We start from the raw sequence: 18,256 nt of genomic DNA on the forward strand, positions 1-18,256 counted from the left end.
TCTGTTCCTGTGATCTTTATCAAGGCCACAGGAACTCTTTTTCTTCAGTCAGTCTGATTGGCCTGTCTCAAGAGTATGTTACTTTAGCATAACTTGACTTGTTACCTATATTTGTGTCTAAGGATGTATACAGTGTAGGATTTAAAATGATTTTACTTTAATTTTATCACATTATTGCTTTATGCTGAGATACTTGCGATTCATGGTTCCTCATCCAGTATATTCGCTCTCCTTCCTAGCTTAGTGTCACCTGCACAATTGGTAACCCTTTCTTCTTAAGTCTTATCCTTGTTGCTAAATATCTTGATGAGATTAGGACCAAATCTAGAATCTTGTGGCACTCAGTCAATAGCTTCTAGGTTTAGTTACATACAAATTATGCACGGGTGGAACTGTGCAATAATGTGGCCCCAGCTTTTTCACCTTTATCCACTGAACTTGATGAAAGACATTTTCAGTGGGAGAAATCAGGATATGCTATGTTTAGGCCGGGTGTGGGGGCTCACGCCTGTAATCCCAACACTTTCAGAGGCCGAGGCAGGAGGATCACCTGAGCTCAGAAGTTCGACACCAGCCTGGCCAACATGGTGAAACCCTGACTCTACTAAAAATACAAAAATTAGCCAGCCATGGTGGCACGCGCCTGTGATCTCAGCTACTCAGAAAGCTGAGGCAGAAGAATTGCTTGAACCCAGGAGGTGGAGGTTGAAGTGAGCTGAGATTGTGCCACCACACTCCAGCCTGGGCGACAGAGCAAGACTCCATCTCAAAAACAAAACAAAACAAAAAAAGATATGCTATCTCTGAATTTCTTTGATCTATCTAATAATGATCTCAAGAGAAATTGAGATCAGCTTGGACTGCCTTATTTTATTGAATCCCTGCAGGTTGTTAGTGCTTGGTCATGGTCATTTTCTTTTCTAAATATTCACAGAATATTTGATAAACCACTTTAGATTTCTGCTGTGGGTTAATATCACGCTTACTAGTCTGTTGTTTCCAGAATCTATCTTGTTTTTCTTTTTTAAAAAATTGAGATGCCTGTCCGCATTTGATACAATTTGGATATTTGTCCCTTCCAAATCTTATGTAGAAATTTGATCGCCCATGTTGGAGGTGGAGCTGGGTGGGAGGTGTTTAGATAATGGGTTGGATCCCTCATGAATGGCCATGACGACACCATGCTTCTTGTACAGCCTGCATAACCATAAGACAAATCAATTTATTTTCTTTATAAATTCCTCCACCTCAGGTATTCCGTTACAGCAACACAATGGGACTAAGAGACCGTCCTCTGTCATTCTCCCTAGTTTCTCAAAGATTCCCACCTGATTTGCAGTCACGTCATTAAGTTGTGTCAGATTCCTGAAATGTAATTTGTTTAGGCCAGAATACTTGAGCTCATATAAAAGGAACCATTTAGGTGTCTCCTTGTCTTGAACTTCATTTTCCTGTTAACTTTTTGTCTATTAGTTTCCAAGTTCAAGACCTTTCTTCTTGATACAAAAGAGCGAAGCAAAATTAAGAGTTGGGCATATTTGGCCAGGCACAGTGGCTCACTCCTGTAATCCCAGCACTTTGGGAGGCTGAGGCAGGCAGATCACGAGGTCAGGAGATCAAGACCATGGTGAAACCTCGTCTCTACTAAAAATACAAAAAACTAGCCGGGTGTGGTGGCGGGCTCCTGTAGTCCCAGCTGCTCTGGAGGCTAAGGCAGGAGAATGGTGTGAACCCGGGAGGCAGAGCTTGCAGTGAGCCAAGATTGTGCCACTGCACTCCAGCCTGGGCGACAGAGCAAGACTCCGTCAAAAAAAAAAAGAGTTGGGCATATTTGGGCCAGGCACGGTGGCTCATGTGTGTAATCCCAGCACTTTGGGAGGCTGCAGAGGAATCTGGAGAAAAGGTGTGAGTAGATTAATTAATTAATCAGGAAGGCCAGACAAAGGAGGGTGGCAAAGAGGAGGGAGGCCCGAAGCAGACTCTTTGGATCTGTAAGGTGAGCGCATTACCCTAAGGGGTTTGCCTTCTGTCATTGCCTCAAGCAGTGGGCACGTCTTTTTTCTTTTTCTTGGTCTAAAAACTGAAAATTGACTAAAACAAATAAAAAATGAAAAATAGAACAAGGGCTTATTTTATATTCTCTGGCATTTTCCTTAGCTGTGTGTATGCCACTCTTTTGTATTTACCCATCCGTATCTCTTCTTCCATTATGTAGACTTACTAAAAACAAAACAAACAAAAAAAAGAAACCACACTGAACATCTGAATTCACCAACAGCTCACTTTGGTGCCACATGGTTCTGCTCTATTACCGGACCATTTGTAATTGCAGAGTCAGAATTCCTCTTCAGACAGAAGAGGTTGAGCTGTGAGAACTGATCTCATTCTTAACCTGATTCCTGTTCCCCCTATTCTGACCCTAGTATGTGACTACCATTGCCAACCAAACCCCAGCGATGGATTCCATTACCTTTCTCTGGTTATGCCTGGTCTTCCAACGTGGGCATTAGAAAGGCACACAATATTGCAAACCTTTTGGTTTGATCTAGGGTAATAATGCTTTAGTAACAGTAACAATAGCAACAACAACTTCCCGCCTTTATCTTCTCCATCCTCATAACTATGATGGAGACACTGAGGCTCAGAGAGGACAGGTTGCTTGCTAAGATCATATAGCTCCTAAGTACCAGAGTCAGTGTTTGAACCTAGTCTTACCTGAAATAGGAGAATTATCTCAGCATGACTTTGAAACTCTGTCAGCTGCCCAATATGTTTTGCCTGGGCACTTTGACAATGGTGAGATTTCTGGTTAGTATTCTGAAGCAGTTAAATAACTTAAATTTATATTAAACATTTCTGGTTTTACTTTGATGATGACTTAAGAAAATGAATATAAACATATTTAGTATCATTGGGATAGCCACCTTGTAACTGAACAGATATAAACATAAGAAGTTTGCATCTTATTTTATTTTATTTTATTTTTATTTTTATTTTTTTTTTGAGACGGAGTCTCGCTCTGCCGCCCGGGCTGGAGTGCAGTGGCCGGGTCTCAGCTCACTGCAAGCTCCGCCTCCCGGGTTTACGCCATTCTCCTGCCTCAGCCTCCCGAGTAGCTGGGACTACAGGCGCCTGCCACGTCGCCCGGCTAGTTTTTTGTATTTTTTTTTAGTAGAGACGGTTTCACCATGTTAGCCAGGATGGTCTCGATCTCCTGACCTCGTGATCCGCCCGTCTCGGCCTCCCAAAGTGCTGGGATTACAGGCTTGAGCCACCGCGCCCGGCCCATCTTATTTTATATTCATGAATATTCAGAAGCCATATATAACAGTAATTAAAGCACAATACCAGTAATAGTCCACATATTACTTAAATTTGCTTAACAGTATTCTTGTTGTTCTAGAAATGAGATGACCAGCTCTTTCAGAATATACAGCAACTGCCTCCACATAAAGCAGTGCCAGGTTTAGGAGATTTACGGTAAAGCCATGTTTCCAAGGAGGTCTGTACAAAGAGCCAGACTTCTACTGGCAGTTTCTGAGAGAGATACGCTTTCCATCCATGGCAGCCATTTACTTTTGCTCTGGGAGACGTTTGTAATTGAAAAGGCACAACTGGGATATTTATTCATTTCTCCCGTTTCTCTAGTGTTCGGTGGTGGTGCCGTTGCAAGTAGGCAGGGCTAAAATGAGCTGGTTATCTCAGGATCATGGAAAACCTGGAATCAACGCTCAAGAATGCCCCCATTTTCATTGTGAGAAGGGAACCGATTCCATCCCTCTATGCCAGAAGTGTGAGACGTGTGTCTTAGCCTGGAAGATCTTCTCTACCAAAGAGTGGTTCTGCAGGATCAATGACATATCACAGAGGAGGTTTCTAGTTAGCATTCTGAAGCAGTTAAATAGCTTGTATTTGTTACACTATTTCCAAAATATCCTTCAGACCACACAGGGAAAGGATTTCATCTATAACAGGTCCCGGATCGACCTCAGCAAGAAAGAGGGGAAAGTTGCGAAGTCCTTCTTGAACCAAATGTTGGATAAAACAGTAGAACAGAAGATGAAGGAGATCTTGTACTGGTTTGGGAACAGCACCCACTGGACCAAGGCGAATTATACTCTCTTACTGCTGCAGATGTGCAACCCCAAATTACTGCTCACTGCTGCCAATGTGATCAGAGTCCTGTTTCTGAGAGAGCAGAACAGTATCTCAGGTAAACAAGGCCACAGGCAAAGACCAGAGGGCCCCCAGAAACCAGAAGACAAGACTTCAGAAATCTGTAGGGAGCTGCAGTTGTAGACAACCATAGGTAGACAGAGATTGCACAGAATGCAGCATAGGTGTTTTTGAACTGACATCTTGTCCTGACACCCGATCCTGTTTACCAAAGGAGAAATGACTGAATGTAACTTCCTTCTTGAAAATGATCAATGCAGGAGGAAGTACACAACTTTTAACTGACAAGCATTTATCATGGATTTCTGCATCTCATAGGCCCAGAAATGGCTGGCCCCTGCCTCTGACCCCTTAATGCTGGTGTCATTCCTGCTTTAGGGATTGGACTGGGCTTGAGAGGGTTGTAAAGGGGAAGCTATTGGTTTGCTGTTCAGCTGCCCTGTACAGAAACCAGACCAAGAAGTCAAAACTTACGGCTTTTTTTTTTTTTTTCATTCATTCTACCATGCTCCTTGCTTATCCGTGAAATCAAACCTTAAAGTCGAGTTTCTCCAAGGCTGGAGATAGCTTAAGGGTCAAATAAGTCTAGGGTGGTAGTTCTCCAGCTGTGGCTTGTATCAGGATCTCCAGCAGGACCTGTTAAAACAAGCTCCTCCCCCAGAACTTCGGACTCAGCCGGTCTGAGGTGGGCCCAGGATTCTGTATTTCTTTTCTTTTTTTTTTTTTTTTTGAGATGGAATCTCGCTCTGTCACCCAGACTGGAGTGCAGTGGCGCAAAAGTGGCTTACTGCAACTTCCACCTGCCGGGTTCAAGCAATTCTCCTCCCTCAGCCTCCCAAGTAGCTGGGACTACAGGTGCGTGCCACCATGCCTGGCTGATTTTTTGGTATTTTTTAGTAGAGACGGGGTTTCACCATGCTGGCCAGGCTGGTCTCGAACTCCTGACCTTGTGATCCACCTGCCTCGGCCTTCCAAAGTGCTGGGATTACACGCGTGAACCACTGCACCCAACCAGGTATTCTGTATTTCTATCAAGTTTCCAGCTAGTGCTGATGTTGCTGGTCTGGGGATCTCTTTGAGAATCACAGGCCTATGGTGTTAGAGAATCCTGGAAGTGTTTGGCCAGCTAGTTCAGGGAAGCAGAAGAAACAATAAGGGTGGTGTCTGTTTTGCTTTGCTATAAAGGAATGCCTGAGGCTGAGTAATTTATAAGGAAATGTATAAGTCATTTATAAGGAAAGTTTTATTTGGCTTGCAGTTCTGCAGACTGTACCAGAAGCATAGCACCAGCATCTCTTTCTGGTGAGGGCTTCAGGAAGCTTCTACTCATGGTGGAATGTAAGGGAAATCAACGTATAATGCGGCAAGAGAAGCAGCAAGAGAGGGGGAGGGGTGTCAGTTTATTTTAAACAGCCGACTCTTTCTTGAGCTATATTAATAGAGCGAGAACTCACTCATTACTGTGGGAAGGGCACCAAGCCATTCATGAGAGATCTGCCCCAAACCCAAAAACCTCCCATCAGGTCTCACTTCCAATATTGGGGGTCACAATTCAACATGAGATTTGGAGGGGACAGATATCGAAACTGTATCAGGAGGCAAGAGAATTGAGTTTTGGAGGGGTCCGGGAGTGGAAGGGTCCAGTGTGGGGAAGCTCAGATTTAAGCAGGGGTGGGAGAAAGCTGGGAGGGGGTGGTCACATGGAGGCATTTTGGAGTTTTAGCTCTTGAAGGTGTGTAATTCCTGTCACCAATGAGACCTGAGAGGTGGTCATATTTGTAGACTAGTGGAATCGAAAAGAATTTTAAAGCTGGATGGCCTAGGACGCAGTTAGATCACAATGTATGTCACTTGATTTATTTGGTGTGTCAGGGGTATAAAAGAATGATAATATAGAATGAAGACACATTGAATCCCAGGGTGTCAAAAACAGTAAGTTAGATTGGAGATCAACCGACTGGTTGATCCTTAATAGTTACATAAGGAGACCAAAGTCCAGGGCATCTGAATGACTTTGCTTAAGTCACCCACCATGTGGGTTGAAAACCAGGATCCCCTCCTGAGCCTCTTCCACTCTGCAGCGCTGCCAGCAGCGGAGGGCCTGGCTTGTACGCACAGATGCAATGCTCCGCGATGCTCTTCCAAAAGTTTCATCACGCACCATAGAAATGGGCTATTTACATTGGAGTTGTGTAAGTCCTATTACAGGTTGTGGCAACCTTCTTTTTTGTTTTTTTGTTTGTTTGTTTGAGATGGAGTCTCACTCTGTCACCCAGGCTGGCCTGATCTCAGCTCACTGCTGCAAGCTCCACCTCCCGGGTTCACGCCATTCTCCTGCCTCAGCCTCCCGAGTAGCTGGGACTACAGGGGCCTGCCACCATGCCTGGCTAATTTTTTTTGTATTTTTAGTAGAGACGGGGTTTCACCGTGTTAGCCAGGATGGTCTCGATCTCCTGACCTCGTGATCCGCCCGCCTTAGCCTCCCAATGTGCTGGGATTACAGGCTTGAGCCACTGCGCCTGGCCAACAACCTTCTCTTTTCTTAGAACAGATTCTCTCTTAAGAAATTAAATGTTCTGGCCGGGCATGGTGGCTCACGCTTGCAATCCTAGCACTTTGGGAGGCCAAGGCGGGCGGATCACCTAAGGTCAGGAGTTTGAGACCAGTCTGGCCAACGTGGCGAAACCCCGTCTCTACTAAAAATACAAAAAATAGCCAGTTGTCATGCGCTTGTAATCCCAGCTACTTGGGAGGCTGAGGCAGGAGAATCACTTGAACCCAGGAGGTGGAGTTTGCAGTGAGCCAAGACCATGCCATTGCATTCCACCCTGGGCAATAAGAGCAAAACTCCGTCTCAAAAAAACAAAAACCAAAAAAAAGTTAAATGTTCTAATTTGACTCGAGGGTGGTTATTTCTATCATGAAAGAAAATTCATCTTGAGCTTCCAAAGAACATTCCCTGTTGCAATTCCGGACCTCAACTCTCTCTCTTCTTGTGTAAACAGCTCAAGATATTTTACATTGGAAGTACGCTGAAACGCTAACAGGAAGCTTTCTGAGATTTTTGCATAGAAGTTTGGAGGCCCCAAATAAAAACAGACACAACTGCTCTGGTCCGTTCTGTACATCTTTAAAAGAAGGAAGAATCATGCCTGTAATCCTAGCACTTTGGGAGGCCAAGGCAGGCGGATCACGAGGTCAGGAGATCAAGACCATCCTGGGTAACACGGTGAAACTCTGTCTCTACTAAAAATACAAAAAATTAGCCAGGCGTGGTGGTGGGCACCTGTAGTCCCAGCTACTCGAGAGGCTGAGGCAGGAGAATAGCGTGAACCCAGGAGGTGGAGCTTGAAGTGACCTGCAGTCGTGCCTCTGCACTCCAGCCTGGGCGACAGAGTGAGACTCTGTCTCAAAAAAAAAGGAAGAAAAAATGAAAAAGTTTCTCTCCACCTCATTTTCCTCAACACACCTGCTTCAAAAGCAACCTTGTATTGGTCTTTTGTTTTTCAGGGCTCAATCAAGACATCACAGATGTGTGTTTTTCCCCCGAGAAAGACGACAGCTCCAAGTCTGCGACCTCACAAGTCTATTGGACAGCCAAAACTCAGCACACATCCCTTCCTTTGTCCAAAGCCCCAGAAAATGAACACTTACTTGGGGCAGCATCTAACCCTGGTAAGTCAACTTTCAAGAAGAAAGCCAATATGAAACCAATGTGAGATTGGGAAGACCCCGTGGAACTGGAGGGGCTGGCAGGGTGATAGCATCTGGGGATGGCAGATTTGAGGAACTCACATTCATTTAGCATCTACAATGTGCTGGGCTCTTTGACATTTACTTCCCCATCTAATTCTCACAGCTGGTAAGGGGAGGAGCAAGGATTGAAATTGATCAGTATGGCCCTCAAACCCATATTTTCACCTCTTCACTGCGGTGTCCACAAGACACATCTGAAAATAGAAATCAGAAAGGAGACTATCAATGGTTTCCTTTGGAGTCTTTCTGTGCTCCGAGCCACAATCCATCATCTAGTCCCTGGGCTCTGGCATGGTGGCCAGTTCTAGAATTAAACCCACCAATGGCTATTTTTACAGTATTGGATTCGATCTTGAGGAGGGAATAAAATTAATGGGGAATTTGGTTCCCCACCTCAAGGCACTCCTAAGTTGGGTTTTGAAGCAAGACATATACATGAAATATCATAGGAAACACAATATCGTAGGAAATGGAAGGCATAGATTCAAAAACACTTATATGGAAAATTTCAAATTTCAAAAGGATATAGAACAGTATGATAATCACCCACCCACATAGCACGGGGTTCAACAATTATCAACATTTTACCGATTTTATTCCATTCATTTCCCCCCCTTTCTTAAATTGTTTAAAATTTTTTCTTGTTGGAGTATTTTTAAGAAAATTCCAGGCACAATGTCATTTCAGACTCTGATACTCTAGACTTCTCCTTGGGCTGAAAAAGTTGAAAAGTACATGTATATTTGGGTCAAAAGGTTCTATTCTCATGTGGCAGAAGAGATGACAAAAATCTAGTGGCCTAAGGGTAGATTCTGAGGAGGTTTATTTTGTGGGAGAGCTTTTGGTGAGGACTTGTTCTTGGCCTGGAGTTTCTACAGAGCCAACTCAACCCCATACCTTTCTCTGGCTTCACTCTAGAGGAACCATGGAGGAATTCACTCCAGTGTATTTTGGAAATGAATAGGCTGTTTTCTGAAAAAGGAGGCATAACCAAGCCAGGGTACGATCCCTGCAGTCTATTGGTTGGCTTGGATGACATCAGAGACCTGTCTTCTGGGTTCAGCAAATACCGAGACTTCATCCGTTACCTGCCCATCCACCTCTCCAAGTACATTCTAAGTATGCTGGGATGTTTGAGGGGATTTCCCAGACACCTCCCATCTTGGCCCAGTTCTGGGGTTTCTGGATCCATCTTTTTTTTTTTTTTTCCAGGAATGCTGGATAGACACACCCTGAACAAGTGTGCCTCTGTAAGCCAGCACTGGGCCGCCATGGCTCAACAGGTCAAGACGGACTTGTCAGCGCACGCCTTCATTCAGAACCAGATTATCTTCATGCAGGTACTTCCTGCAAGTCTGAAAGGGGAATGTCTGAGACCAGCTTCATTTTCGTGTTGAGACTGATCTGACTGTGGACCTTTCGTAAACCCTTAGCTGGCCTCCTGCTCTACATTTGTGGCCTTTTAGGCTTCATGGGTCTTTTCTTTTTGGTCCAAACTCCTGTTGATGACTGAGTACTCTCTCATTGTCAGTACATCTCACAAGGACCATAAGGATAGAGAGCACTCAGGAGCAGAGAGGCAGAGCCTTTCCAACACCTCACAAAGCAGAGAACCCCCAGTCCCCAGGGAGTTATATCGCAGCTTACGCAGCAAGAAAGCCATAAATGTGTTTCTGCATCAGCCTCATATGGAACACAGATGTTTATAAGGCCGCAAAGTATTTTTTTAAGTTGAAACGCAATTTTCCCCAATGGTAATCTTCTCCAGCATTTTTACTTCTCTGTTTCTTGCCAGAAGTCTCACCCTAAACCATGGATTTTGGTAACTTGATTTTTTTTTTCCCAGCAGAGAGGACAGAGGATGAAAAGCAGCAGCTATGGTGAGGCTGGCGATAGTCTAACCATCTTTGCTGGTCCCCCTGTGGCATTTGGTGTTTATTTTTCTCCTCCATTCGATCTGCACACACTGCCAGAGGAACTAGCCAGAACTGGGCCTGCCTGCCGCAGCCAGGGCTTACCCATCTTTCAGATTTTGCCAAGAACTAGTTTTTCCCTTCTTCTTGCAGAGTCGGAGCTAAGTAAGAGTAGCCATTTTCTGTTTTTATTTTTATTTATTTTTAGTTTTTTGTCTTTTTCCAGGGGTCCTACACAAGAGGAATTGATCCTAATTATGCCAATAAGGTTTCTATCCCAGTTCCTAAAATGGTAGATGACGGGAAGCGCATGCGTGTGAAACATCTGAAGTGGAAGCTGAGGACGAAGGTGGGTTCCAACGGCATCTGGGGCAAGTAACTGTGAATGTCTCATTCTAATTGGCCATTGAAGGCTGAAGTCCAGACTCAGCTCTGGAGTGAGGACAGAGGATCATGGCAGGTAACACTCCTTAAGGTAGACCAGAGTTCTGTGTTGCTACTGACTTGCAAGATACTTCCTCTTCTTCTTCTTTTTTTTTTTTCTTGAGACAGAGTTTCGCTCTGTTGTTGCCCAGGCTGGAATGCAGTGGTGCGATCTTGACTCACTGCAAGCTCCACCTCCCGGGTTCACGCCATTCTCCTGCCTCAGCCTCCCCTGTAGCTGGGACTACAGGTGCCCATCACCACACATGGCTAATTTTTTTGTATTTTTAGTAGAGATGGGGTTTCACCGTGCTAACCAGAATGATCTTGATCTCTTGACCTCGTGATCAACCCGCCTCGGCCTTCCAAAGTGCTGGGATTACGGGTGTGAGCCACCATGCCCAGCCACACTTCCTCTTCTTAAGCCTTGCTTTACTCATCTGTTGGATGGGTGGATTGATCTGGTTGTCCTCTCAGGGTTCTTCCTTACTTCAAAGCCCATGGCCGTGTTCTGTGTCCATGGCACCAGGTCATTTAGTGGCAAGTTCAGAGGCCAGGAGCAACTCCATGAGCCCATGCCTCTGGAGGCTCCAGCATCTGCTGCTCAGGAATTCGAGGAGGACCCGAGGGGAGGGCCAGGGCTGGTTCCAGAATGCCTGGGGCCTAGATGAATTCGGCTCCTTCATCTCTCACTTCCAGGTTCATTCTGGCTCTAGGATGGAAGGAGAGAGTTAATTAAATGTAGCCCTCTCCACTAGTTCATGGGCAATAATGAAGAGTGAATGGAAGACTCTTTGCACTCTTTGCTTTGCCTATCAAGGCATGGTTGATATTCCTAAAACCATTAGATTTCTGCCCCCCCCCTGCTTAAAGTCTATTTTGAAGTCTATTCAATTGGCCCCAAAAGGATAGTTAATGAGGGATGGTTTGACTGCTGCTTCCCATAAGGAAGCTATGTTAAATTAGAATTTGAGAAACAGAAGCATCCAGAGAGAGTCTCTAGCTCATATGACCTGGAGGGGCCAGGCAGGTGACACAAAGGAGGAGGCGGGTGGTGTGGGCAGTAGCGGACGGTGTGACTGTCGTGGACTGGACAGTTCACCTGCATCTGAAGGGCCAGCTGCTGCTCAGTTCTGGCTAATTCTTGTCTTGAGAGATTATTTTGAGGCCCCTGACCTGCTAGACCATCTAAGCCTTAGAAGATAGAAATCTGACATATTATGTGAAATCTCTTGCTTTTATTAAATGCGGGCAACCGTTTAAAAGCAGTTTTAAAAACTACACTGGCCAAAGAAAACACATTTCTGGGCCAGGCGTGGTGGCTCACACCTGTAATCCCAGCACTTTGGGAGTCTAAGGCCGGTGGATCACAAGGTCAGGAGTTTGAGACCAGCCTGGCCAACATAGTGAAACCCCGTCTCTACTAAAAATTACAAAACATGGCCGGGCGCGGTGGCTCAAGCCTGTAATCCCAGCACTTTGGGAGGCCGAGACGGGCGGATCACGAGGTCAGGAGATCGAGACCATCCTGGCTAACACGGTGAAACCCCGTCTCTACTAAAAAATACAAAAAAATTAGCCGGGCGAGGTGGCGGGCGCCTGTAGTCCCAGCTATTTGGGAGGCTGAGGCAGGAGAATGGTGTGAACCCGGGAGGCAGAGCTTGCAGTGAGCTGAGCTCCGGCCACTGCACTCCAGCCTGGGCGGCAGAGCCAGACTCCGTCTCAAAAAAAAAAAAAAAAATTACAAAACATTAGCTGGGCGTGGTGGCGGGCGCCTGTAGTCCCAGCTACTTGGGAGACTGAGGCAGGAGAATGGCGTGAACGCGGGAGGCAGAGCTTGCAGTGAGCTGAGATCGCGCCACTGCACTCCAGCCTGGACGACAGAGCGAGACTCTGTCTCAAAAAAAAAAAAAAGAAAACACATTTCTGGATTTCATTTGACCTGCAGTTATTCATTTCTGAGCTGGTCCCTTCACCCATTTTATAGATAAAGAAACTGAGGCACAGAGAAGTCAAGCTCTCCCAGCCAGCTGAGTGAAAGAGGCATTAATTTGAACGTGAACCTGCTTTTGTTTTAAAGTCTGTTGCTCTTTTATGTATAACACAAGCAACACCCTTCTTCCTTGGGTGATGCAGTCAGTAATGGCCCAACAGAAGGACTACCCAGCCAGTGTTTGACATTCTAGGAATGTATTCACAGAACTGGAGCACCGTCATCTCGGACAAACACCGCCACTTTAAGTACCAGGTCCCTTTCTAGTCGCATGCGTTTCAAGGAAATCACTTCTCTTCTAACTACAAGCAACCAGAAAGAGCAGATAGTAAAACACAGATAAGACATCTTGGGCACAGAGGGAGGTAGGTGGGAAGTCTCTTGGGTAACTGCCGGACTTCACCCTCATACAATGGGCCCCAGTAAAACAGTGGGCCATAATAAGCACATTCCTTTCCCTTCAAGTGCACTAGGATAGGGAAGCTAAATCAGACTCGGTGGGTATGTCTGCAGCTGCAGAAAGATGTATGGGGACAGACACACAACTCTCCCTCCCAGATAAGCACAACAAACAGACACAAAAGCAGTCCGAGCATCTGATAAACTCTCCCACCCTGAATCCTTAAAAACTCTTAGTCTCTAAGAGAGTGTGGCTTCCGACCTAACTCAGTCAGAATTCCCTCCCAGATTTGAAATAAACCTGTTGACTGTCAAGCCACCCTTCGTGTTTCTCTCCTCTTTCTGTAATTCTTACATGTATAGTTTAAGAAAAGGGGCCAGGTGCAGTGACTCATGCCTGTAATCCCAGCACTTTGGGAGGCTGAGGCAGGCACATTACCTGAGGTCAGAAGTTCAAGACCACCTGGCCAATATGATGAAACCCTGTCTCTACTAAAAATATAGAAAATTAGGCTGGGCGCAGTGGCTCATGCCTGTAATCCCAGCACTTTGGGAGGCCGAGGCGGGCGGATCACGAGGTCAGGAGTTCAAGACCAGCATGACCAACATGGTGAAACCCCATCTCTACTAAAGAATACAAAAATTAGGCCGGGCGCGGTGGCTCAAGCCTGTAATCCCAGCACTTTGGGAGGCCGAGACGGGCGGATCACGAGGTCAGGAGATCGAGACCATCCTGGCTAATACGGTGAAACCCCGTCTCTACTAAAAAATACAAAAAACTAGCCGGGCGACGAGGCGGGCGCCTGTAGTCCCAGCTACTCGGGAGGCTGAGACAGGAGAATGGCGTGAACCCGGGAGGCGGAGCTTGCAGTGAGCTGAGAGCCGGCCACTGCACTCCAGCCTGGGCGGCAGAGCAAGACTCCGTCTCAAAAAAAAAAAAAAAAAAAAAAAAAGAATACAAAAATTAGCCGGATGTGGTGGCACACACCTGTAATTCCAGCTACTCAGGAGGCTGAGGCAGGAGAATCACTTGAACCCGGGAGGCGGAGGTTGCAGTGAGCCAAGATTGCACCACTGCACTCCAGCCTGGATGACAGACTGAGACTCTGTCTCAAAAAAAAAAAAAAGAAAAGAAAAGAAAATTAGCCAGGCATGGTGGTGCATGCCTGTAATCCCAGCCACTTGGGAGACTGAGACAGGAGAATCGCTCGAACTCAGGAGACGGAGGTTTCAGTGAGCTGAGATTGCGCCACTGTACTCCAGCCTGGGCAAGACAGTGAGACTCCATCTCAAAAAAAAAAAAAGAAAAAGAGAGTGAGAGAGAGAAAAGGGAGAGAAGCAGGTGAAGCAGTATGGAGAACACATTAAATAGCAAGACTAAGCAGTTATAGAGTCTCCTAGGAAAAGTGGAGGTGAGTGCTTCTCAGGGTGGTAATAGCATGAGTGTGAACTGTGTGCCAGGCATAATGCCCATAGCTCTGCATGCAGCATTTACTTGACTTCACCATAGATCGAGGAGATGTCGTTGTTCCCAGTTTATGGATGTGGAAATGAAGGATATGCTGTGAGAAAGTGCCCAGGGTCTCATAGCTGGGCAGTGGCAGAGCTGGAATTTAAACTCAGGTCTTTTCCCTCCCAATGACTCCACCATGTGGCTTCTTGGGCTCACAAAACTTAGGAGATGAGGAAGGGCCAATGAATTCCCCCTGGGTTGGGAGAATCCAGGGCAGCAGCATTTAATTTAGGCTGGGATATGGAAAGCTCCCTGGACCCTGGAGGGGAGACAGGTTGGCAGATTCTTCTGGGCAGAAACTTGGTGGACATTGCTACGTGGTTAAAGATTAAGGAGAGGGAGCAGAGGAAAGAGGGCATCTGAGGAAGAGTCTAAAGGCATGGAGCAGAAGGCTAAGGTTTAGAAGGAGACTTCAGAGATGTCCCCAAGAGGACTCTCGGGTGCAAACATGATGCTATGTTCTTCTTTGCCTTCAAGATAAATATATTCTGGTTTTTCTTTCCTGCTAGTTTAATGGGACTGTAATTTCCGACTATTTGAGGATAGAATATGGCAGGGAATATAAATGGAACTGAGAATCTAATTCAGTCATCTATGCCAGAATTTAGCATGTCTGGAATGCCATACCTGCTCAGAAGGTGTGTGATAGAGGAAGCAAAGGAGGGAGGAAGAATGAAGGCAGGCAGGAAGGAAATAAAAGACAGACTGGGAAGCAAACAAAAGCGCCCCTGTCAAGACTTGATAAAATTGATTTCCTTTCCCTGAGTCCCAGATACCTTATCTGTAAAATAATGAGAACATTTTGTGGGGCAAGTGATCTACCTTGTAAGGCAGCTGCAAGGACAAATGAAGGTTGCAGATGTATGAAAACTTTGAAATGCAAATGCAGGTGGGGTGTGGTGGCTCAAGCCTGTAATCCTAGCACTTTGGGAGGCCGAGGCAGGCGGATCACCTGAGCTCAGGAGTTCGAGACCAGCCTGGCCAACATGGTGAAACCTCGTCTTTACTAAAAATACAAAAATTAGCCAGGTGTGATGGCACATGCCTGTAATCCCCCCTCTTTAGCAGGTTGAGGCAGGAGAATTGCTTGAACCCGGGAGGCAGAGGTTGCAGTGAGCCAAGATCATGCCATTGCACTCCAGCCTGGGTGAGAAAAGCAAAACTGTCTTTAAAAAAGAAAATGCGGCCAGGCATGGTGGCTCACGCCTGTAATCCCAGCACTTTGGGAGGCCGAGGCGGGCAGATCACAAGGTCAAGAGATCGAGACCATCCTGGCCAACATGGTGAAACCCCATCTCTACTAAAAATACAAAAAATTAGCTGGGCGTGGTGGAGCATGCTTATAGTTACAGCTACTCTGGAGGCTGAGGCAGGAGAATCGCTTGAACCCAGGAGGCGGAGGTTGCAGTGAGCCGAGATTGTGCCACAACATTCCAGCCTGGATGACAGAGTGAGACTCTGTCTAAAAAAAAAAAAAAAAAAAAAAAAAGCAAATGCATAGCATGTGCAGCAGTAATCTCACATGTGGCTTAAAATCCTGAGTGTGCTTTGTACTATCAGGTAGATGTAATATACATATGACATTCCAACTTCTGTGAAATGGTCAGTCAAAGGGCACCTGTGACTTTATGTTGTGAGGATACCCTTTGTGAGCTCATTTTTGAAAAAGTTGTGTTATTGGTGCCATTTGGAATTCAGCCTTGAAAGTTCATGGAATCAGGGCACATGGAAAATCAAAGAGATGAAAGAAAAATGAAGAACCTTGACCCAACACTTTCTAACTCACGGTTTCCTTTGGTGCTTGCTCACCGGCTGCTCCCTTCTCTGCAGAGCAGCAGCCTCAGCCTTCAGAGGAAGAATCCGTGAGCCCTGTGCCCTTGCCAGAGAGACCCTAGGGGCTCTGGGACTGTGGGTATTTGAAGTTACCACTGAGATTTAACTTCAAATATTCCCTTGTTAGAATGAGTACAACCTGTGGACTGCATACCAGAACCAGGAAACGCAGCAGGTCCTAATGGAGGAGAGAAATGTTTTCTGTGGAACCTACAATGTTCGCATTCTCTCTGACACGTAGGTACTGGGTTCAGAATCTGGGTCTCTAGGGACGCTTGAGTTATCCATACTGACACTTGGGATTTCCCTGACCTTTGTGTACATGGAAAGGCAAGCTCTCCTCACCTCAAGCTCCAGCCCTAAACTTGCACGTGATCCCATGTAGGCAATAGCTGCTTCATTTTGCACCATTCTTGGCAGTGGGTAAAGGACACTTTCCCTTTATAAATTCTGGATATGCTGACCAACAACCTTTTGTACAAGTCACACATAAAATCTTTATTTTTTGAAATCTCTTTATTTTGTTATATTAATTTTAGAAATAATATACAGTTACTGGAAAAGGTCTTCCAAATGCCAGAAAATGTGTAGAGAAAGGCAAAGTTTTCCTGTAGTCTATCACCTAGCAATAACCACCATTAATATTGATGTCTACCCTTCTAGAATTCTTTTCTTTCCATACTTAGCACATCTTTTAAGTAGCGGTGGTGTTATATTACACATATTTCTGTAACCCAGCGTAGCAAAGTACTGTAGATATCTTTCCATGGTAAATATGACAATCGTATTTATAATTGCATACTCTGACATCATTTCAATATGCCGAGAGAAGAAGGTTCTTTAATAATCAACTTTCTGCCATATTTAGGCCTAGGACTTCACTTTATATTCACAAGGTTTTGCAAAGTCCACCTCTACTTTATTTTTGGCCATGAATCTTATTAACAAATTGCATCTGGAGAGTAGAACAGTCAGTATGAGGAAGACAGAGAAGGTAAGATAGGGGAAAGGCAAAGTCGAATTTTTATGGATAGTATGGTGATAACTGTTCTTTAGAAGAGATGGTGACTAGTTGAACTCTAGGTATGACAAACGGAATAAGGGCAAAAATATCAAGAATTGCTCCTTATAATATATGTGTGTACATATACATGTATACACACACATACACACATATGTACATGTATATATATTTTAAAAGTATATATACACACACACACACATATATATATTTTAAAGAACAGTTATCACCATACTATCCGTATTTCTTTTTTCGGAGTGAACCTCATTCTGTCGTCCAGGCTGGCATGCAGTGGTGCAGTCTTGGTTCATTGTAACCTCCACCTCCTGGGCTCGAGCGATTCTCCTGCCTCAGTCTCCCAAGTAGCTGGGACTATAGGCACATGCCACCACGCCTGGCTAATTTCTAAATTTTTTTGTAGAGACGGGGTTTCGTTCTCTGGTCAGGTTGGCCTCAAAGGTCCTCGTATTTAGAGTGACTATACATCCCTGTTTGTTGGAATGATCCCTCTCTACTCTGCAGTCCTAGTGTCATTAATAATAGTGTCCCCAGTTTGGGTGTGGTGGATCATGCCTGTAATCCCAGAACTTTGGGAGGCTGAAGTGGGAGAATTGCTTGAGGCCAAGAGTTGGAGTTTACAGGGAGTTATTACTGCGCCCCTGTACTCCAGCCTGGGTGACAGAGCAAGACCTTGTCTCTAAAAATAAATAAGTAGTGTCCCCTTTCACAATAAAAAACTCTCAGTTTGGACAATACATTATTTGGTCATCCTGTTCATACTTTGCCTATTTGCTAATAATCCTGTGATTGAAACATTAATTCAACTCACCTAGTTTTATGGGACAATAAGCTCATTGTAAGTAACGTCCTTATCTGATAATTCTTTATATTTCCTGTGGTATCTGCTAGCACAGGACTTTGAACCTAACGTATGTTCACTGGATATTGATTAAGGGAAAAAAGAAAAGAAATATAGTGTGCAGAGGACTTCCCAACTGTGTTCCTCTGATGTTTTCCAAGAAAAAAGGTTTCCATGATCAATTAAATTTGGGCAATGCCACATACTCCATTCTCTCTCGGGGATTTAGCATACATTTACAGAATTTTTAAAAAATTGCCTTTTGTCTTTAGTTTTAAAATTTGATGGAAATGGATTTTTATCATGTATGAGACTGGGGATCCCTCAGGGCCTGTTAATTCTCGACCTTGCCTTCTGCTGCCTCCCTTGT

General features: G+C 45.1%; 1 protein-coding gene across 1 annotated transcript in view; it reads left to right on the forward strand.

Moving 5' to 3' along the window:
* Positions 1-3,709: 3,709 nt before the first annotated feature.
* Positions 3,710-18,256, forward strand: part of CDRT1 (CMT1A duplicated region transcript 1) — a 43,634-nt gene continuing 29,087 nt past the window's right edge. Inside the window, 7 exon segments of the mRNA XM_033184472.1 lie at positions 3,710-3,743; positions 3,746-4,213; positions 7,687-7,851; positions 8,851-9,051; positions 9,145-9,272; positions 10,072-10,194; positions 16,134-16,243. Coding sequence (XP_033040363.1) covers positions 3,710-3,743; positions 3,746-4,213; positions 7,687-7,851; positions 8,851-9,051; positions 9,145-9,272; positions 10,072-10,194; positions 16,134-16,243 — 1,229 coding nt within the window.

The sequence above is a fragment of the Trachypithecus francoisi genome, unplaced genomic scaffold, assembly GCF_009764315.1.
Source record: "Trachypithecus francoisi isolate TF-2019V2 unplaced genomic scaffold, Tfra_2.0 Lachesis_group20, whole genome shotgun sequence".
NCBI classification, from domain to species: domain Eukaryota; kingdom Metazoa; phylum Chordata; class Mammalia; order Primates; family Cercopithecidae; genus Trachypithecus; species Trachypithecus francoisi.